Source organism: Equus quagga, chromosome 19 (assembly GCF_021613505.1).
Source record: "Equus quagga isolate Etosha38 chromosome 19, UCLA_HA_Equagga_1.0, whole genome shotgun sequence".
In the NCBI taxonomy this organism is placed as follows: domain Eukaryota; kingdom Metazoa; phylum Chordata; class Mammalia; order Perissodactyla; family Equidae; genus Equus; species Equus quagga.
In genome coordinates this window covers 45,728,104-45,752,222 of record NC_060285.1, presented here as the reverse complement: position 1 = coordinate 45,752,222, position 24,119 = coordinate 45,728,104, and the positions used below count along the sequence as shown (strand labels likewise).

Sequence of the window (24,119 nt, the reverse complement as noted above, 5' to 3'; positions counted from 1 at the left end):
TATGCCAACAAAATGGAAAACCTAGAGGAAATGGATAAATTCTTGAACTCCTACAATCTCCCAAGGCGCACTCAAGAAGAAGCAGATAATTTGAACAGACCAATCACAAGGAAAGAGATTGAAACAGCAATCAAAAACATCCCAAAGAGACGGCTCTGGTGGCGGCTGGCCGGGCGGAGGGCGGGGCGGGACGCGGGGCACAGCGGGGGTCGGCGCAGGGGAGCCTCCACCCCTGGCTCTGGCGGGCCAGGCCCCGGAGGCGGGGCGGCTGGGCGAGGAGCCGCCAGCGGCGAGGCCGCGGGGCACGGGGTGCTGCGGGGGGCGGCGGAACATGGCGCCGTGGACATTCTGGCGCTGCTGCCAGCGCACGGTGCGCTGGGTGCTGGTGCTCTTCATCACCTTCGTGATAATATCCTGGTCCTACTACACGTACGTGGTGGAGCTGTGCGTGGTTACTCTTTCTGGAAATGGAGAGAACGGAAAGGCCGTTGTTTACCTTGTGGGTTTCCATCTGTTCTTTGTTACGTTTGTATAGTCCTATTGGATGACAATTTTCACATCTCCCGCTTCCCCCTCCAAAGACTGCTACTTGTCCAGTTCTGAAAAGGAACGTTATGAAAAGGAATTCAACCAAGAAAGACAACAAGAAATTTTGAGAAGAGCAGCAAGTGACTTACCCATCTACACCCTGTCAGCTGCAAGGACCATCAGATATTGTGAAAGATGTCAGTTGATTAAACCTGACCGTGCGCATCACTGCTCAGCATGTGACATATGTGTTCTTAAGATGGATCATCACTGTCCTTGGGTGAATAACTGTGTGGGATTTGCTAATTATAAATTCTTCCTGCTGTTTTTATTGTATTCCCTATTATATTGCCTTTTCGTGGCTACAACAGTTTTACAGTGCTTTATAAAATTTTGGACGAATGAACTCTCAGCTACACGTGCAAAATTCCACGTACTTTTTCTTTTCTTTGTGTTTACAATGTTCTTCATCAGCGTCCTGTCGCTGTTCAGCCACCACTGCTGGCTAGTTGGGAAAAATAGAACAACAATAGAATCATTCCGTGCACCCACATTTTCCTATGGACCTGATGGAAATGGTTTCTCTCTTGGATGCAGTAAAAATTGGAGACAAGACTTTGGTGATGAAAAGAAATATTGGCTACTTCCAATATTTTCAAGTTTGGGTGATGGTTGCAGTTTCCCAACTCTCCTGGTGGGGATGGATCCAGAACAAGCTTCTGTTTCACATCAAAACAAATATGCCAGAAGTATTGGCTCAAATCAACCCTTTCCTGTCAAACCACTTAGTAAATCGAAAAACCGGTTATTGGACAGTGAGTCTCAGTGGCTAGAGAACGGATCTGAAGAAAGCACCGTAAGATCAGGGACAAATAACCATGTTACAGTGGCAATAGAAAATTGAGTACCACTTGTTCATAACTAACCAATTGAATAAGAGCAAGGTTTATAAAAACATATTATGGACTGATATTTTCAGTTTTATTTTCAAGAAAATGATCAATAGAATGAAATAATTGAAGTCTAATGGAAGATGTATTTTTTAACAAAGGAAGCCTTTGTGCAGATCCTGGACCCACAGAAGCACTACTCTGGAGTGGGAAGCATGCCTTAATCTGAAGTTAGCCCGTTTGTGCAGCATTGACCTACAGCCACAAAAGGGACTTAATTTTACTTTGAAAGTAACACTATGAGATGCTATAATATGAGCTATCAAATCACATGGTAACATGGCATATGTATTTTTTTGATAACCAGAGTTACATTATTAGAGCTGTTTCTTAGTATCCATATAAATTTTCACTCCAGAAACACAAGCTAAAAACTTGTCTTAAGTGAAATACATCCAGGGCAGTATGGTGGCTGAAAGTGGAGAATAATATCCAAATTACTATTGCTTGTACTGTGTAAGGAAAAGAAAATAACTGGTTTTTTTTGAATTGGGTGTTTACTAATTTATAATTACTGTTTTATACTTTTCAACATTTTTAATAAAGATTTATTTATTGTTGGCTATAAAATAACACTCAGAAGGATTCAGATATCTAAATATAATCATGTAAAATAGGGAGCACATTTGTATAATCCGTTGAAGGCTTAGTTCTGAGCATCAATCCAACCATGTAGGGTGGAGACTTGCCCAAGGCTGAAAGACAACTTGGCAGTTTAAGAACTTTTTTGTTTCTGCTTTCAAATTACTTTTTTGTTGAACTTTCCTGGGTATGTATATGGGCAGGAAAGCACAAAGGTACACGTGCTATAGAAGCTTTGGACATGGTAGGAACAGGTAGAAGTGGCTGGAAGAAAAGTGTAAAGAGGAAGATTAGGAAGGCTTGTAAGCTGTTAAATATTTCAGTCCCAAGGTACTTATAATGCAGCATGCTATTGAACTGTCTTTCAAATTTCAATTTAGGTAATGACTAAAAATTACTTTGAAACTTTTTGTGGTAATCCTATAACAGCTTAAACAGTGACTTAAAATGCAATTTGAACTAGGGTTAAACTGTTTAGCATAATACTGCTCTCAGGAAAGAAATTCTAACCTGAGTAGTCATTTAAAGCTTCCAGTCTCTGAGCAGTGGATTCCACTCTTAAATGCAAAATATTAAATCTGACTTCCTAACAGTAACCCCTTTTTGCCTAGACACATAACCCCTTTTTCCTTGTGAAATCTAATCTCAATGACAGGAATTGTTGCATTAATTCTAAAGAAAAATACAGTATTCTTTAAGGAGAAATGATGTAGAAATGTTACTCCTTGTTTATACTATTTAGTCAAATACACACACACAAACCAAAATGATTGATTGCTTCCAGTAGTGGGTAGAGATAAGTCTTAACCAGAATCTATAGGTACCAACAGTGGTGGTTTACCTGTCTGTAAAGTGGGATTGGGCGAGGGGCTTGGGAAGCAGTTGGACTGGATAACCTGGAACATTCTTCGATTTCTAATTTTGCAAAATAACCTTACTTTTCATTCATCCAACAAATATTTTTAGAGTACCTTCTGTACACCAAACAATATACTAGAGATAGCTCTATAATTTTCTAATGGAGTATAAATTTTACAGTCAACTATTCCAGGTTTACAGTTTATTTACCATTACAATTTATAGGATTTATCTAATTCCATTGGCTATACTAACATCAGATTTTAAAAAGAAGTAACATTTTTTCCCTTTGAACCAAAGGAATGAGTTATCTTTGAAAATATAATTTAGAATACTGTAATATGAATTCTTCTACCTTTATTTCAGCTCTGTAATCTTAATCTTGGTTCTAGAAAACTTTTAAGTATGAGAATTAAGGGATATCAATTACCAACCAAAAACATCATTTCAGTTTGGCAGTTTGCATATTATAGGGAAATAGTAAGTGTTTAAACTCACTTGACTACTTTCAGACATGCTCACTGGTCCTTTCTGTGAGTCTTTGTACATTTAGATCACAGGATTTGAATGCACCTGATTAACAACTGAGGAAACAGAACTTTTCCCCTTAACCTATTCAGGCCCTTTTGTGGGGTGTAATCTTTCTCAGTTCTTTTAATTTCTATTATTTAACATCATATTTAATAGCATAGTAAACACTTTTTCAGGAATTTTCAGTTAGAGCCTTTCACTTTAGTTCCCTTCAGTTTAATTTATGACCAACATTTTGCCACGTTCTAAATAATATTTGGCTGAGTTTATTCCTGCATATTAATGACCATTCCCCAAGGGCCTACAGGTGGAATGAGGATCACGGAAAGGCTGCCTCTTTGGTGTTTAACTGGTATTGATTCGTGCTAGCAACTCTGGGGAGAAACGGTCAAAATGAAGCCGTGTCAAAATTTATTAGTACTATCTTTGGTCCTTCAAACACTTGAACAGATATGATGATATTTAAGGAAAATAAAGTTGAATTTCAGGTCTCACCATTGCCATTAAAAACAGATTGGGCAGGAGACTTGGTTTTACCTGGATCCAAACTACTTGAATATTCAAGGCATCTGACCAGTACTGCCAGGCCAAACCACAGAGCAGCCCCAGTGTAGTCTTACCACCAGGAAAGTGTTTACAAAGTTTAGTTTCATCTTTACATATGGATGATTTTTAAAGTCTTTTTACATATTTAGTGGTTATGATCCAATGTGTCCTAAGTTAATATAACTATAAGATTAGTTTAAATCAAATATGCAATGTTTACTTGAATTTTATTTCTATTAGAAGCAGATTTTGACTATGTTTACAGGATTGTGTGAATTAAAGTTTATCAGACATGTGTATATTAAGGGCTTCATGTTAGGATATGCGTATTTGGGGCACTGAGTAGACAGTGACTTACAAATATGCTTCACTTACACTTTGTTCTAGGACTAGCACTGCTATCAATGGGAAGTATTTTTAACTAACCTGTTATTAAGAAATTAATCATATTTTTGCATTTCAGCCCAAATGAATACCATATCTAATAATCTATAAGATATAGGTAATATATAAACCTGAGATCCATGTTTCATATGATCTGAACTGTATTTTCCAATTAAAAATGCGATATAGATGCAGAAAGGTCCATATTTTTCTAACTACTTCACTTTGTATTATTTTGTTGGGTTGCATAAAGAAGCAAGGAATTGTATTTGTATTAAAAGCTTAAGAAAGCTATCAGGCAAGTTTACTATATTTGTACATGATTGCAGATGAGTCTATGCCCATTTAAAAGAAAATATGGACACTATTTTAAAGTGATCTTTAATATGCTTTTATATAAACAAATTTGAAATAGAGTTTACTTTGGTTGTCTTTACTTATCAAGTACCACCAGTCTTGTATTTGTTTCTCATAAGTATAACTCTAGACCATGACTTAATGTTAGCTCTTTGCTTTGTCTTTTGGACGGCCTAAACTACATTAACATGAAGGCTGGACATTTTTAAACTTTTTTTTCAAAAATCATAATAATGATTTACTTTATTAATAAACAAATAAAGTCATGTATTTAAAAAAAAATCCCAAAGAATAAAGCCTCAGGACCAGATGGCTTTCCTGGAGTATTCTACCAAACTTTCAGAGAGGGTTTAATATCTATCTTTTTCAAGCTATTCCAAAACATTAGGGAGGATGGAACACTTCCTAACACATTCTATGAGGCCAACATCACGCTGATACCAAAGCCTAACAAGGACACCACGAAAAAAGACAACTACAGGCCAATATCGCTGATGAACATAGATGCAAAAATTCTCAACAAAATTTTGGCAACCAGAATTCAGCAATTCATCAAAAGGATCATACGTCATGATCAAGTGGGATTCATACCAGGGACACAGGGATCATTCAACATCTGCAAATCAATCAATGTGATACACCACATCAACAAACTGAGGAATAAAAGCTGCATGATCATCTCAATAGATGCAGAGAAAGCATTTGACAAGATCCAACAGCCATTTATGATAAAAACTCTGAACAAAATGGGCATAGAAGGGAACTACCTCAACATAATAAAGGCCATATAAGACAAACACACAGCCAACATCATACTCAATAGGCAAAAACTGAGTGTCATCCCCCTGAAAACAAGACAAGGTTGCCCTCTGTCACCACTCTTATTTAACATAGTACTGGAGGTCCTTGCCAGAGCACTCAGGCAAGAAAAAGGAATAAAAGGAATCCAAATAGGAGGGAAGAAGTGAAACTCTTGCTGTTTGCAAATGACATGATCTTATATATAGAAAAACACAAAGAATCCATTGGAAAACTTTTAGAAGTAATCAACAACTACAGCAAAGTTCAGGGTATAAAATCAATTTGCGTAAATCGGTAGCATTTCCATATTCTAATAACGAACTAACAGAAAAAGAACTCAAGAACACAATACCATTCACAATTGCTACAAAAAGAATAAAATACCTCAGGGTGAATTTAACTAAGGAAGTGAAAGACCTATACAATGAAAATTACAAGGCCTTTCTGAAAGAAATGGATGAAGACATAAAGAGATGGAAAGACATTCCATGTACATGGATTGGAAGAATAAACATAGTTAAAATGTCCATTCTACCTAAAGCAATCTACAGATTCAACGCTATCCCAATCAGAATCCCAACGACATTCTTTACAGAATTAGAACAGAGAATCCTAAAATTCATATGGGGCAACAAAAGACCCCGAATTGCTAAAGCAATCCTGAGAAAAAAGAACACAGCTGGAGGCATCACAATCCCTGCCTTCAAAACGTACTACAAAGCTACAGTATCAAAACAGCATGGTACTGGTACAAAAACAGGTGCACAGATCAATGGAACAGAATTGAAAGCCCAGAAATAAAACCACACATCTATGAACAGCTTATCTTCAACAAAGGAGCTGAGGGCATACAATGGAGAAAAGAAAGTCTTTTCAACAAATGGTGCTGGGAAAACTGGAAAGCCACATGTAAAAGAAGGAAAATTGATGATTCTTTCTCACCATTCACCAAAATAAACTCAAAATGGATCAAAGACCTAAAGGTGAGACCTGAAGCCATAAGGCTTCTGGAAGAAAATGTAGGCAGTGCACTCTGACATCAGTATTAAAAGGATCTTTTCAGACACCATGTCTTCTCAGAGAAGGAAACAATAGAAAGAATAAACAAATGGGACTTCATCAGACTAAAGAGCTTCTTCAAGGCAAATGAAAAAAGGATTGAAACAAAAAACCAACCCATTAACTGGGAAAAAATATTTGCAAGTCATATATCTGACAAAGGCTTAATATCCATAATATATAAAGAACTCACACAACTCAACAACAAAAAATCAAACAACCCGATCAAAAAATGGGCTGGAGACATGAACACACATTTCTCCAAAGAAGATATACGGATGGCCAATAGGCACATGAAAAGATGTTCATCATCGCTGATCATCAGGGAAATGCAAATCAAAACTACACTAAGATATCACCTTACACCCATTAGAATGACAAAAATACCTGAAACTAATAGTAACAAATGTTGGAGAGGTTTTGGAGAAAAAGGAACACTCATACACTGCTGGTGGGAATGCAAACTGGTGCAGCCACTATGGAAAACAGTATGGAGATTCCTCAAAAGATTAAACATAGAACTACCATACGACCCAGCTATCCCACTACCGGGTATCTATCCAGAGATCTTGAAGTCAGCAATTCCAAAAGTCGTATGCACCCCAATGTTTATTGCAGCATTATTTACAATAGCCAAGACATGGAAGCAACTTAAGTGCCCATCAACAGGTGATTGGATAAAGAAGATGTGGTATATATATACAATGGAATACTACTCAGCCATAAAACAGAACAAAATCGTCCCATTTGCAACAACATGGATGGACCTTGAGGGAATTATGTTAAGTGAAATAAGCCAGCGAGAGAAGGACAATCTCTGTATGACTCCACTCATATGAGGAATTTAAAAATGTAGACAAAGAGAACAGATTAGTGGCTACCAGGGGAAAGATGGGGTGGTGGTGGGCACAAAGGGTGAAGGAGTGCACCTACAACATGACTGACAAACAATAATGTACAACTGAAATTTCACAAGATTGTAACCTATCATTAACTCAATAAAAATTTAAAAAAGAGAGAAATTAAGAGTACAATCCCACTTACAATTGCAACAATAAAATACCTAGGAATAAATTTAACCAAAGAGGTAAGAGATCTGTACACCAAAAACTATAGAACATTGTTGAAAGAAATCAAAGAAGACACAAAGAAATGGAAAGATATTCCATGCTTTTGGATTGGAAGAATTAACATCATTAAAATGTCCATACTTCCTAAAGCAATCTATAGAGTAAATGCAATCTCTATTAAAGTTCCAACAACATTTTTCACAGAAATAGAACGGAGAATCCTAAAATTTATATGGAACAGCAAAAGACCCCGAATAGCCAAAGGATTCCTGAGAAAAAAGAACAAAGCTGGAGGGATCACACTCCCTGATTTCAAATTATACTACAAAGCCATAGTAACCAAAACAGCATGGTACTGGCACAAAAACAGACACTCAGATCAATGGAACAGAATTGAGAGCCCAGAAGTAAACCCACACATTTATGGACAGCTAATATTCGACAAGGAGACAAGAGCATACAATGGAGAAAGGAGAGTCTCTTCAATAAATGGTGTTGGGAGAACTGGACAGCCACATGCAAAAGAATGAAAGTAGACCATTCCCTTACATCATGCACAAAAAGCAACTCAAAATGGATTAAAGACTTGAATGTAAGACCCAAAACCATGAAACTTCCAGAAGAAAACATAGGCAGTACGCTTTTTGACATTGGTCTGAGCAGCGTATTTTCAAGTCTCATGTCTGACTGGGCAAGGGAAACAAAAGAAAAAATGAACAAATGGGACTACATCAAACTAAAAAGCTTCTGCACAGCAAAGGAAACCATCAACAAAACGAAAAGACAACCTAACCATTGGGAGAAGATATTTGCAAACCATATATCAGATAAGGGGTTAATATCCAAAATATACAAAGAACTAATACAGCTCAACAACAAAAAAACCAACTATCCAGTGAGAAAATGGGCAAAAGATCTGAACAGAGATTTCTCTAAAGAAAATATAAGGATGGCCAACAGGCATATGAAAAGATGCTCAACATCATTAGCTATCAGGGAAATGCAAATCAAAACTACAATGAGGTATCACCTCACTCTGGTCAGAATGAAATTCTATTTCTATAATTAACAAGACAGGAAACAAATGTTGGAGAGAATGTGGAGAGAAGGGAACCCTTGTTCACTGCTGGTGGGAGTGTAAACTGATGCAACCACTATGGAAAGCAGTATGGAGTATCCTCAGAAAATTAAGGATAGATCTACCATATGATCCAGCTATCCCACTTCTGGGTATTTATCCAAAGAACTTGAAAACGCAAAGGCATAAAGATACTTGCATCCCCATGTTGATTGCAGCATTACACACAATAGCCAAGACTTGGAAGCAACCTAGGTGCCCATCAAGTGATGAATGGATAAAGAAGATGTGGTATTTACACACGATGGACTACTACTCAGCCATAAGAAATGATGAAATCTGGCCATTTGTGACAACATGGATGGACCTTGAGGGTATTTTGCTGAGTGAAATAAGTCAGAGGGAGAAAGTCAAATACCATATGATCTCACTCATGAGTAGAAGATAAAAACAATGACAAACAAACACATAGCATTGGATATTGGATTGGTGGTTACCAGAGGGGAAGGGGGGAGGAGGGAGGGCAAAAGGGGTGATTAAGCCCACATGTGAGGGGAGGGACTATAATTAGTTTTCGGGTGGTGAAAATGATGTAATCTACACAGAATTCAAAGTATATTATGATGTACATCTGAAAATAAACAAATAAATGAAAAAAATAAAAGCAATCAATTTACGAAAAAAAAGCACTAAACAGAATAAAGATCGACATTATGTAATTTTTTAAATGTTCAATTTATGAAAAAGATATAATTTAAAATTATATGCACCCAACACCATGGAGGTCAGCTATGTAATTTGTAAACATTAGAAATGTATAACAAAAAATATGAAATTTAGTGAAAGATTTAATGAGGAGGCAAAGGAATTTGTTCCAAGCAAGGCAATAGGACAAACCCCCATTAAAAGAACTAAATGAAACAGAACTAAACAACCTACCTAACAAAGAGTTCAAAAAAAGAGTCATAGGATGCTCACTGATCTTGGGAGAAGAACAGATGAAGCTAGAGAGAACATCAAGAAAGAATTTTAAAATATGAAAAGAACCAATCAGAAATGAAGAATACAATACTGGAAATGAAAATTTCTCTAGAGTGACTCAATAGTAGAGTAGATGTTAGAGAAGAACAGATCAGTGAGCTGTATGAAAGACTAGAGGAAATCACACAAACTCAACAGATAAAAGAAAAAAATTAAAAAGAATGAGAACAGTCTAAGGGACCTCTGGGACAACATCAAGCACACTAACATTCATATTATAGGTGTTCCAGAAGGAGAAGAGAGAGACAAAGGGCAGAGACTCTATTTGAAGAAATAATAGCTGTAACTTTGCTAACCTAATGAAGGAAACAGGCATCCAGGTACAGGAAGCACAGAGAGCACCAAACAAGATAAAGCCAAAGAGGCCCACACCAAGACATATTGTAATTAAAAAGTCAAGAATTAAAGGTAGAGAATCCTAAAAGCCGCAAGAGAAAGGCAACATTACATACAAAGGAAACCCCATAAGGCTATCAGCTGACTTCTCAGCAGAAACCTTACAGGCTAGAAGGGAGAGACATAATATATTTAAAGTGCTGAAAGGAAAAAAACTTACAGCCAAGAACACTCTATCCAGCAAGGTTATCATTCAGAATGGAAGGAGAGATAAAGAGTTTCCCAGACAAGTGAAACTTAAAGAAGTTTATCACCAAGAAATCAGCTTTACTGATTATTTTAGAAATGTTAAACGGACTTGTTTAAGTAGGAAAAAGAAGAACACAAATAGGAATAAGAAAATTATCAAAAAAAAGCAATAAAATCACTGGTAAAGGTAAAATACAGTAAAGGTAGCAGATCAACCACCTAAGATAATATGAAGGTCAAAAAGCAAAAGTACTAAAATCACTTATTTCCATGATAAGAGGGTAATGGATGCACAAACACACACAAAAGAGGTTAGAGATGATATCAAAAACATAAAATGTGGGAGGCAGGGAATAAAAAATAGAGCTTTTAGAAAGAGGTCAAACTAAAAGGACCATCAACTTAATACAGATTGCTGTATACGTAGGTTGTTATATACGAACCTCATGGTAATCACAAACAGAAACCTATAATAAATGCTCAAAGAATTAAGAGAAAGGTACCCAAACATAATGTTAAATAAATTAATTAAACCACAAGGGAAGAGAGCATGAGAAGAAGAAAGGAACAGAGACTAACTACTAAAACATCCAGAAAAAGAGTAACAAAATGGCTATAAAGACATTTTTATAAACAGCTACTTTAAATGCCAAAGGACTAAATGCTCCAATCAGAAGTCTTAGGGTGGCTGATTGAATAAAAAATACAAAGCCCATATATATGCTGCACGCAAGAGACACACTTCAGACCTACAGACACTCACAAACTGAAAGTGAAGGGATGAAAAAAGATACTTCATGCAAATGGCAATGAAAAGAAAGCTGGAGTAGCAATACTTATATCAGACAAAATAGATTTTAAAACAAAAAGCATAACAAGAGACAAAGAAGGGCCCTATGTAATGATAATGCAATTCAACAAGAGGATATAGCACTTGTAAATATCTATGCTCCCAACATAGGAGCACCTAAATATATAAAGCAATTATTAACAGACATAAAAAGAGAAATAGACAGTAACATAATAATAGTAGGGTACTTTAACACTCCACATACAAAAATGGATAGATCATCCAAACAAAGGATCAATAGGAAGCATAGGCCTTAAATGACACATTAGACCAGATGGACTTAGTAGATGTATACAGAATATTCCATCCAAACACTGAATACACAATGTTTTCAAATGCACATGGAACATTCTCCAGGATTGATCACATATTAGGCCACAAAGCAAGTCTCAACAAATTTAAGAAGATTGAAATAATACCAAGCATTGTTTCTGACCACAAAAGTAGGAAACTAGATATCAACTACAGGAATAAAATCAGAAAAGCCACAAATATGTGGAGATTAAACAAAATGCTACTTAACAGTGATTGGGTCAATGAAGAAATCAAAGGAGAAATTAAAAAAATACCTGGAGACAAATCAAAATGAAAATACAACATGCCAAAATATATGGGATACAGCAAAAGTGGTTCTAAGAGGGAAGCTTATAGCAATACAGGCCTACCTTAAGAAACAAGAAAAATCCCCAATCAACAATCTAACAGTGAACCTAGAGGAACTGGAAGAAGAAGAAAACATAAAGCCCAAAAGGAAATAATAAAAATCAGAGCAGAAATAAATGAAATACAGACTAAAACAACAATAGAAAACATTGATGAAACCAAGAGCTAGTTCTTTGAAAAGATAAACAAAATTGACAAAATTTTAGCCAGACTCACTAGGAAAAAAAGACAGAAGGCTCAAATAAATAAAATCAGAAATGAAAGAGGATAAATTACAATGGAAACCTCAGAAATACAAAAGATTATAAGAGAATACTATGAAAAGCTATATGTCAACAAATTGGATAATATAGAAGAAATGGATAAATTCTTAGAATCGTACAACCTTCCAAAACTGAATCAAGAAGAAATAGAGAATTTGAATAGACCAATCATCAGTAAGGAGACGAAAAAGTAATCAGAAACCTCTCAAAAGGGGCCTCCTGCATGGTTAAATTTGTGCACTCCACTTCAGCAGCCCGGGGTTTCACCAGTTTGGAACTCCAAAAAATTAACTCAAAATGGATTAAAGACTTGAATGCAAGACCTGAAACCACAAAATTTCTAGAAGAAAACATAAGCACTACACTCTTTGACATCAGTCTTAGCAGCATATTTTCAAGTACCATTCTGACCACGCAAGGGAAACAACAGAAAAAATAAACAAATGGGACTACATCAAACTAAAAACCTTCTGCACAGCAAAGGAAATCATTGGCAAAGTGAAAAGACAACCTAACCATTGGGAGAAGATATTTGCAAACCATATATCTGATAAGGGGTTAATATCCAAGATATACAAAGAACTAATACAGCTCAAAAACAACAACCCAATTAAAAAATGGGCAAATATCTGAACAGACATTTCTCCAAAGAAGATATCCAGATGGCCAACAGGCACATGAAAAGATGCTCCATATCATTAAATATCAGGGAAATGCAAATCAGAACCACAATGAGATGTTACCTCACTTCCATCAGAATGGCTATAATTAACAAGACAGGAAACAAGATGTGTTGGAGAGGATTTGGAGAGAAAGGAACTCAGACACTGCTGGTGGGAGTGCAAACTGGTGCAGCCACTATGGAAAACAGTATGGGCATTCCTCAAAAAATTAAGAATAGAACTACCATTCGATCCAGCTACTCCACTGTTGGATATTTATCCAGAGAACATGAAAACAGGGATGTGTAAAGATATATACACCTCTATGTTCATTGCAGCATTATTCACAATAGCCAAGACTTGGAAGCAACCAAAGTGACCATCAAGGGATCAATGGATAGAGAAGACGTGGCATATATACACAATATAATACTACTCGGCCATAAGAAATGATGACATCCAGCCATTTGTGACAACATGGATGGACCTTGAGGGTATTATGCTAAGCGACATAAGGCAGAGGGAGAAAGTCAAATACCGTATGACTTCACTCATAAGTAGAAGATAAAAACAACAGCAATCACATAGAGACAGATTGGATTGGTGGTTACAAGATGGGAAGGGGGTAGGGAGGCAGGCATAACGGGTGATTAGGTACATGTGTGTGGCGATGGATTGTAATTAGTCTTTGGGTGGTTAACATGATGTAATCTACACATAAGCTGAAATAAAATGATGTACACCTGAAATTTATATAATGTTATAAACCAATGTTACAAACCAATGTTACCACAATAAAAAGAAATACTTGAGTATCAGCTTCCTCCATTGAGGCTTATAATTAAGCTTTGTTATGGCAGGTCCAGAGAAGACTTTACTCCAGGCTCTCTATTCATACTACTAAGGCCTGATTCTTCTCAGGGCTGTAATCAATGCTCTGTGTATGATGAGATTTGTCTACTGTGACTGGTGGGGACACAAATTATTCCCTGCCCGATGAGAGCTTCAACAATTATTCTGCTTACTCCTTTCCAGTTACTATATCCCAGAATCCTCTCACGCATGTGCAAATCCATACTCAGTCAAATATTTGAGGGAACCCCTTTACATTTCTCCAGAAGTCTTTCTCTGCGCAGTGCCTTACTCTCTAGTTCCCTGTCTCAGAAGTTGCAGTAATCTCAACCTTCCTGAATTCTGATTTCTGCCTCCCCAACTTTTGGTAATATTCCTTTAAAAGTTTTGTAGTATTCCTTTAAGGAGTGTTGAACTTTTTTCTGGCAGGTAGTTAAGTGACCTGTGTGAGCTCTAGGAATTTTCTGTGTTACAGCTCCCCCTGCAAATATTGTTCCCTCAGCAGTTGTTCTTTGCCTGGTCTTATCTAGATTTACCCTTCACAGGCACGATTGGAAGTTAGTCTAAAAGATTCCAGAAAGGGACACCTATGCAAATTCTAGAGTTCTTTTTCCAGCTCCCTTATTTTCTATTCACTGTCCCACAAATTCTAGCTGTCTTGGTATCCCTGAATTCCAATCTCTATCTTCTCATCTTAATGAGGCCTCCCTGCACTGTGGCTGAAAATTATCCCCAGGCAGAAAGCCAGGGCAATCACAGTGGTCACCTCATTTGTTTTCCTTTGCTCAAAGATCAAGTCCTGTACTGCCTGTGGTCCAGTTGTTTTATTTTTACCCTGTTTTCTAGTTGTTTTCAGTTAGGGGAAGAGGAGTCCCAGAGCAAGTTATTCCCTCATACATGAAAGCATAAATCTAGTCTTGACTTACTAATCAAGTTGTTTCTCTGCAGTAGTCTCTGATGTTCTTCAACTAAACAGATACAGCATCTAAAAATGGTTGATTGAAGTCCATTTGCTCCTGAATATGGAGAAAGCACATAAGGATGGGAGCAGTGAAGATACTGTTAGTGCTATCAAGTCCATAGTTCATTGGAAGTTGTTCTTATAATGAAAAGCACACCTGAGGGTATTCTTATGGGAACATGAAGAAGACAAATCTTGTTAATTCCTTTTTTCCACAGAATATCCTAAGGGGTCTTATTGGGGAAGAGAAAAACAGTTGAGTTTCAACCAGGCTTCACCTCCTTCTTATTCAATCATAATAAATAATGGAGCTTATAAAATCTGTGTTTTTTGAGAGATTTTTTCTTGCCAATGTAGAAGTGACAACAAAATAATATACCCATTATCAGTAAATAACTTTTAATTATTCATTAATTTAACAAAATATTTTTAAACATCTACAATGTGTCAGGCACTATGGTAGGCACTTGGCATACAAAGATAAAAACAGAAGGAGTCTGTGATGTCAGGGGGCTTGTGAGACAGTGAGTAAACAAACTCCTGACCATTTCATTATGATGCATTATGTAATCACAAAAATAAGAGTGTCTATAGGGTATTATGAGAGCGCAGAGAACAGAAACCTAATCCAGCTTAGAGAAGAGTGGTAATAAAGTCAAATGCAGTACGGAAGTCCAGACAGATAATTAAGAAACATCTATTGGATTTGGCAATATGAAGATCATTATTAATTATACCTGAGTAGAGCTATAGAAGCAGATGGAGAGGTTTGAGTACTGAAAAAGTGGAGACAATGCATGGGATCTTATTTAAAATGTGGATTAGAAATGGGGGAGTCCTTTAAAGATGGAGAGATAATATAGTATGAGATTAATATCTAAAACCATACTCTTGCATTTGGAAGCCAGCTCTAATGTTTCTCACTGTGATCTTGATCAAGTTACTCAACATCTCCATACCTTGGGTTTTTTAATCTGTAAATTGGGGATGATACTAACAGTACCCACCTCATAGCATTGTTACTGGGATTAAATGAGTTAATACATGTAAATAGAAGCCTGGTACATAGGAAATATTGAATAATTGTAGCCATTCCTGTTGTTATTAGATAGGAGAGTTGAAAGTTAAGGAATAATATACACATTGACCTAGTTTTTAGGAAAGCAAAGTGATCTACTGAGAGTACCTGTTGTGGGTTTAATTAGGATGAGGAACACCAATTAAAAGACATAGATTGTCAGACTAGATTAAAAAAACCAGCAAGACTCAATGATATGCTATCTATAAGAGACCCATATACACAGATTAAAAGTAGAAGAATGGAAAAATATATACCATGCAAACCTAATCAAAAGAATGTTATAATAGCTGTATGAATATCAGACACAGTAGACTTCAAAGCAAAAAATAGTATCAGGAATAAAGAGGGACATTATATAATAATATAGGGAGAGAAGAGCCCAGATGGCGCCGTGAGTAGTCCTCTTTGTCTCTCGCCCTTCGAGTCTACAATTATTTGGACACTTATCGCTTGACAAAGGATATCCAGACAGCATCTCAGGACGTCGGAGACACCCACGCGACTATACATCGGAAGGCGGATGGACTTTCCTCCGGGAGGATGTGGAAATAGGTGAGGGCTCTCCGACCCCGACGAGCAGCCTGGTACCCGCAAGCGGCTTTCTTCCAACGGACGCCCCCAGAGGATCCACGCACGTCTAGGGCAGGAGCAAGAACACAACAGAGGAGCGACGGTGGAAACAGGTGACCAGAACCCTACCTAAACCCCCTGCAATTACTCCTAAACGCAGAGGGAAACTTTGGAGTTGCACACCTGAGCCCGCGGGGAGAGTCTCTCCCCGCCATTGGCGGGGAGACCCAGCCTGGTGCTCCGGGCGCCCGGAGGGTCCCAGAGAGAGACACGGAGGGCACGGAGATCTCCCAGCTGCCGTTGCCCGCCCCGTGGGACTAGGGATTGCCGGAGATCTCGGAGAGGACCGGGGTGGGGGGAATTTTCAAAGGCCGGTTCTGCGACCCGGAGGGGAAGCGCTGGAGCTCCGCCTGGGCAGCAGACAAAACTCTCTGCCTGCCGTTAGCAGAGGGGCCACGCTGAGCATTCACGGCTCCGGCAGAGGCCAGGAGAGAAGCCCTGAGGGCGGGGCGACCCCCAGCTGCCGTTGCCCGCCCCGTGGGGCTAGGGATTGCCGGAGATCTCGGAGAGGACCGGGGCTGGGGGAATTTTCAAAAGGCCGGTCCTGCGACCCGGAGGGGAAACGCCGGAGCTCCGCCCGAGCAGCAGACAAAACTCTCTGTCTGCCGTTAGCAGAGGGGCCACGCTGAGCATTCACGGCTCCGGGAGAGGCCCGGAGAGAATCCCTGAGGGCGGGGCGACCCCCAGCTGCCATTGCCCACCCCGTGAGGCTAGGGATTGCTGGAGATCTCAGAGAGGACTGGGGCTGGAGAGAGTTCCAGAGACCCAGCTTAGTAGCCTAGGGGGAAACCCTACAGGCTCACAGCAGCCTTAGGGAAAGCCTCTGCACAGCACCAGTAGAAGGCACCCAGCCGCCAGCCACAACGCTGGAAGACCCCAGGGCAAAAGCAGCATAGCTAGGTGTACTAACCACAGACTGTAGAAGATGCCAATAGCTCTCCTGCGACCTATAGAGGACAAGTGAGATTTGGTGGGTGCCGACAGCAACGGAGCGACAAATATAAGTGATCCCACCCCTGGCTGCTGGAAAAGCCCATAACACCGTTGCAGACCCCAAGGAGAGAGCACATCTAGGTGGGCTGCAACAGTAGGCACCTGCAGCCTGAAGCCCCCCTGTGACGGCCCCCACGGCAGAGGAGGGAATCCAAAGGGCCACTGTGGCTACGAAGAGGGGCCCAGGCCCAGTTAGCAACTACGGACAGGATTCCTGGTTGGTGAAATATAAACAGCTGCTCCTCCCTCCGCAGCAGCAGAAACAAGTGAAAGGAGCAACCAAACTCTATTTCCATGCGGAGGCACAAATCAACAACATCAAGCAATATGAAAAAATACATTAAATCTCCAGAACAGAAAGAAAGCAACAAATATACAGAAAACAATCCCAAAGAAAATGAGATGTATAACCTAAATGACGATGACTTCAAAACAGCCATCATTAAGATTCTCAATGAGTTAAGAGAGAATTCTGACCGACAACTCAACGAGTTCAGGAGCTATGTCACAAAAGAGTTTGATACGATAAAGAAGAACCAAACAGAAATATTGGAAATGAAGAACACAATAGAGGAGATTAAGAAAAATCTAGATGCTCTGAACAGTAGGGCCGATAATATGGAGGAAAGAATTAGCAATTTGGAAGATGGCAATATAGAATTGTTGCAGGCAGAGGAGGAGAGAGAAGCAAGACTTAAAAGAAATGAAGAAACTCTCCGAGAATTATCAGACGCAATTAGGAGATGCAACGTAAGGATTATAGGTATACCAGAGGGAGAAGAGAAGGAGAAAGGGGCAGAAAACCTATTCAAAGAAATAATGGCCGAGAACTTCCCAAATCTGGTGAGGGAGATGGATCTTCAGGTGACAGAAGCCAATAGATCTCCAAACTTTATCAATGCAAGAAGATCAACTCCATGGCATATAGTAGTGAAGCTAGCAAAAGTCAACGACAAGGAGAAAATATTAAGGACAGCCAGGCAAAAGAAACTAACCTACAAAGGAACCCCCATCAGGCTATCAGCAGATTTCTCAGCAGAAACTTTACAGGCTAGAAGAGAGTGGAATGATATATTCAAAAATCTGAAGGACAAAAATCTACAGCCGAGAATTCTCTACCCAGCGAAAATATCCTTCAAATACGATGGAGAAATAAAAACTTTCCCAGATAAACAAAAATTAAGGGAGTTCATTGCCACAAAACCTCCTCTTCAGGAAATCCTCAGGAAAACCCTCATTCCTGAAAAATCCAAAAAAGGAAAGGGGCTACAAAACCAAGAGCAGAGGAGATAAGTAGAAGGACAACAACAGAGAGTAGCAGCTCTACATCAGAACAGATTAAACCATGGGACGAGAAACAAAGGAAACTGAAAAAAACCGGAAAACAAGACACAAAATGGGAGTGGTAGGCCCCACGTCTCAATAATCACTCTAAATGTAAACGGATTGAACTCCCCAATCAAAAGACACAGAGTGGCAGGATGGATCAAAGAACAAGATCCAACAATATGCTGCCTCCAGGAAACACACCTCAGCCCCAAAGACAAACACAGACTCAGAGTGAAGGGATGGAGAACAATACTCCAAGCTAATAATGAACAAAAGAAAGCAGGTGTCGCTATACTAATATCAGACAAGGTAGATTTCAAAGCAAAACAGATAAAGAAAGATAAAGAGGGACAGTATATAATGATAAAAGGGACTCTCCACCAAGAAGACATAACACTTATAAATATATACGCACCCAACACAGGAGCACCAAAATTTGTAAAGCAACTCTTAATAGAACTAAAAGAAGACATCAACAACAATACAATAATAGTAGGGGACCTCAACACACCATTAACACCAATGGACAGAACATCCAGACAGAAAATCAACAAGGAAATAATAGAATTAAATGAAAAATTAGACCAGTTGGACTTAATAGATATATATAGAACACTTCATCCAAAAGCAGCAGGTTACACATTCTTCTCAAGTGCACATGGAACATTCTCAAGGATTGACCATATTTTGGGAAACAAAGCAAACATCAATAAATACAAGAGAGTTGAAATAATATCAAGCATCTTTTTGGATCATAATGCTATTAAACTAGAAATCAACTACAAGAAAAAAGCAGAGAAAGGTGCAAAAATGTGGAGACTAAACAACACGCTTCTCAACAAACAATGGATCATTGAAGAAATTAAAGAAGAAATCAAATATTATCTGGAGACAAATGAAAATGAGAACATGACATACCAAATCATTTGGGATGCAGCAAAAGCAGTCCTAAGAGGGAAATTCATCGCAATACAGGCTCACCTCACTAAACAAGAAAAAGCTCACATAAGCAACCTCAAACAACATCTAACAGAACTAGAAAAAGAAGAACAAACAAAGCCCAGAGTCAGTAGAAGGAGGGAAATAATAAAAATAAGAGCAGAAATAAACGATATTGAAACAAAAACGACAATAGAAAGGATCAATGAAACAAAGAGTTGGTTCTTCGAAAGAATTAACAAAATTGACAAACCTTTAGCCAGACTCACCAAGAAAAGAAGAGAGAAATCGCAAATAAATAAAATTAGGAATGAGAGAGGAGAAATCACAACAGATACCAATGAAATACAAGAGATCATAAGAGAATACTATGAAAAACTATATGCCAACAAATTGAACAACCTGGAAGAAATGGACAAATTCCTAGACTCCTACAATCTCCCCAAACTGAATCACGAAGAAATGGAGAATCTGAATAGGCCAATCACAAGTAAGGAAATAGAAACGGTAATCAAAAACCTCCCCAAAAATAAGAGTCCAGGACCAGACGGCTTCTCTGGAGAATTCTACCAAACATTCAAAGAAGACTTAATACCTATTCTTCTCAAACTGTTCCAGAAAATTGAGAAAGATGGAGTAATCCCTAACACATTCTATGAAGCCAACATCACTCTGATCCCCAAACCTGACAAGGACAACACAAAGAAGGAGAACTACAGGCTGATATCACTGATGAACATAGATGCAAAAATCCTCAACAAAATTTTGGCAAACCGAATACAGCAATACATCAAAAAGATTATACACCATGATCAAGTAGGATTTATACCAGGGACACAGGGATGGTTCAACATCCGCAAGTCAATCAACGTGATACACTACATCAACAAAATGAAAAACAAAAACCACATGATCATCTCAATAGATGCAGAGAAAGCATTCGACAAGATCCAATGCCCATTTATGATAAAAACCCTCAATAAAATGGGTATAGAAGGAAAGTACCTCAACATAATAAAGGCCATATATGACAGACCCACAGCCAACATCATACTCAATGGACAAAAACTGAAAGCCATCCCTCTGAGGACAGGAACAAGACAAGGGTGCCCACTTTCACCACTCCTATTCAACATAGTACTGGAGGTGCTGGCCAGAGCAATTCGGCAGGAAAAAGAAATAAAAGGAATCCAAATAGGTAACAAAGAAGTAAAACTCTCGCTGTTTGCAGACGACATGATCTTATACATAGAAAACCCCAAAGAATCCACAGAAAAACTATTAGAAATAATCAACAACTACAGCAAAGTAGCAGGGTATAAAATTAACGTGCATAAATCAGTAGCATTTCTATACACTAACAATAAACTAACAGAAAAAGAACTCAAGAACTCTATCCCATTCACCATCGCAACGAAAAGAATAAAATACCTTGGGATAAACTTAACCAAGGAAGTGAAGGATCTATACAATGAAAACTACAAGACTTTCGTGAAAGAAATTGATGATGACATAAAGAGATGGAAAGACATTCCATGCACATGGATTGGAAGAATAAACATAGTTAAAATGTCCATACTACCTAAAGCAATCTACAGATTCAATGCTATCCCAATCAGAATCCCAAGAACATTCTTCACAGAAATTGAACAAAGAATCCTAAAATTCATATGGGGCAACAAAAGACCCCGAATTGCTAAAGCAATCCTGAGAAAAAAGAACACAGCTGGAGGCATCACAATCCCTGCCTTCAAAACGTACTACAAAGCTACAGTAATCAAAACAGCATGGTACTGGTACAAAAACAGGTCCACAGATCAATGGAACAGAATTGAAAGCCCAGAGATAAAACCACACATCTATGGACAGCTAATCTTCGACAAAGGAGCAGAGGGCCTACAATGGAGAAAAGAAAGTCTCTTCAACAAATGGTGCTGGGAAAACTGGACAGCCACATACAAAAGATTGAAAATTGACCATTCTTTTTCACCACACACCAAAACAAACTCAAAATGGATCAAAGACCTAAAGATTAGGCCTGAGACAATAAGTCTTTTGGAAGAGAATATAGGCAGTACACTCTTTGACATCAGTTTCAAAAGAATCTTTTAAGACACCATAACTCCCCAGTTGAGGGAAACAATAGAAAGAATAAACAAATGGGACTTCATCAGACTAAAGAGCTTCTTCAAGGCAAGGGAAAACAGGATTGAAACAAAAAAACAGCTCACTAATTGGGAAAAAATATTTACAAGCCACTTATCCGACAAAGGGTTAATCTCCATAATATACAAAGAACTCACACTGCTTAACAACAAAAAAACAAACAACCCGATCAAAAAATGGGCAGAGGACATGAACAGACATTTCTCAAAAGAAGATATGAATATGGCCAATAGACACATGAAAAGATGTTCACCATCGCTAATCATCAGGGAAATGCAAATCAAAACTACACTAAGATATCACCTTACACCCGTTAGATTGGCAAAAACATCCAAAACCAAGAGCGGCAAATGTTGGAGAGGTTGTGGAGAAAAAGGAACCCTCATACACTGTTGGTGGGAATGCAAACTGGTACAGCCACTATGGAAAACAGTATGGAGATTTCTCAAAAAGTTAAAAATAGAAATACCCTATGACCCAGCCATCCCATTACTGGGTATCTATGCTAAGAACCTGAAATCAGAAATCTCAAGAGTCCGTTGCACCCCTATGTTCATTGCAGCATTATTTACAATAGCCAAGACGTGGAACCAACCTACATGCCCAGAAACTGATGATTGGATAAAGAAGATGTGGTATATATACACAATGGAATACTACTCAGCCATAAAAAAAGACAAAATTGGCCCATTCACAGCAATGTGGATGGACCTCGAGGGTATTATGTTAAGCGAAATAAGCCAGTCAGAGAAAGACAAACTCTATATGACTCCACTCATAGGTGGAAGTTAGTATACTGATAAGGAGATCTGATCGGTGGTTACCAGGGAAAAGGGGGGGTGGGGGGAGGGCACAAAGGGGGAAGTGGTGTACCCACAACATGACTAACAAAAATGTACAACTGAAATCTCATAAGGTTGTAATCTATCATAACATTAATAAAAAAAAATACTAGGGGAAAAATACCCGTAGGCTAAAATATCAAAATATTATCCTACCTCAATTCATGCAACAAATGTTTATTGAGTGACCATTATGGCCTGGTCACAGTGCTAGGCTCTGGAGGCTCAATAGTGGGCCAGACACCAAGGCATATGTTCTCAAAGAGCTTACAAACATGCAAACAAATAAATGTTAGGAGTATAATAAAAAGTATAGAGTAACCAAGATTACTTTAGAAAGTATGGTGAGGAGGTGATATTCAAGATAATATTTGAAGGATGAGATTGAGCTAGCCCTGAGAAATGCTGAAGATAGAACATTCCAGTTAAAAAATAAACCCACTCAAGAACTTAGAGGCAGGTAAGGAATAGGCATATAAGAGGACCAGAATGGAGGCATATCATATGTGACAAACCCACAACTAGTATCATTTTCAATGGAGAAAAACTGAAAGCTATCCCTCTAAGAACAGGAAGCAGACAAGGATGCCCACTTTCATCACTCTTATTTAACATCATATTGGAAGTCCTAGCCAGAGCAATCAGGCAAGAAAAAGAAATAAGAGCAATCCAAATTGGAAAAGAAGAAGTGAAACTGTCACTATTTGCAAATGACATGATTTTATATATAGAAAACCCTAAAGAATCCACTAAAAATCTTTTACAAATAATAAATGAATATGGTCTAGTTGTAGGATAAAAAATCAACATACAAAAATCAGTTGCATTTCTACACACTGACAACTAAATAGCAGACAGAGAAATTAAGAATACAACTCCATTGACATTTACAGCAAAAAGAGCAAAATACCTAGGAATAAACTTAACCAAAAAGGTGAAAGATCTATACACTGAAAACTATAAAACATTGTTGAAAGAAATTGAAGAAAGCTCAAAGAAATGGAAAGATATTCTGTGCTCCTGGGTTGGAAGAATTAACATAGTTAAAATGTCCATTCTTCCTAAAGCAATCTGCAGATTCACTGCAATCTCTATCAAATTTCCAACAACGTTTTTCACAGAAATAGAACAAAGAACCCTAAAATGTATATGGAATAACAAAAGGCCCTGAATAGCCCAAGGAATCCTGAGAAAAAAGGACAAAGATGGAGGTATCACCCTCCCTGGTTTCAGAATACACCACAAAGCTATAGTAACCAAAACGGCATGCTGCTAGCACAAAAATAGACACACAGATCGATGGAACAGAATTGAGGGCCCAGAAATAAACCCACACATCTTTTATTCTTTATTTTTTTATTTTATTTTATTTTTTTTAAAGATTAGCATCTAAGCTAACATCTCTTGCCAATCTTTTCTTGTTCTTGTTCTTGTTCTTCTTGTTCTTGTTCTTGTTCTTCTTCTCCCTGAAGCCCCCCAGTACATACTTGTATATTGTAGTTATAGGTCCTTCCGGCT

General features: G+C 38.2%; 1 protein-coding gene across 1 annotated transcript; it reads left to right on the top strand.

The window, feature by feature from the left end:
* The first annotated feature begins 331 nt into the window (after window positions 1-331).
* On the top strand, window positions 332-1,606 carry LOC124230460 (palmitoyltransferase ZDHHC20-like). The gene is given in 1 exon segment (XM_046646555.1): window positions 332-1,606. A coding segment is annotated over 1 exon segment (1,101 nt). The 3' UTR covers window positions 1,433-1,606.
* The last annotated feature ends 22,513 nt before the right edge of the window (window positions 1,607-24,119 follow it).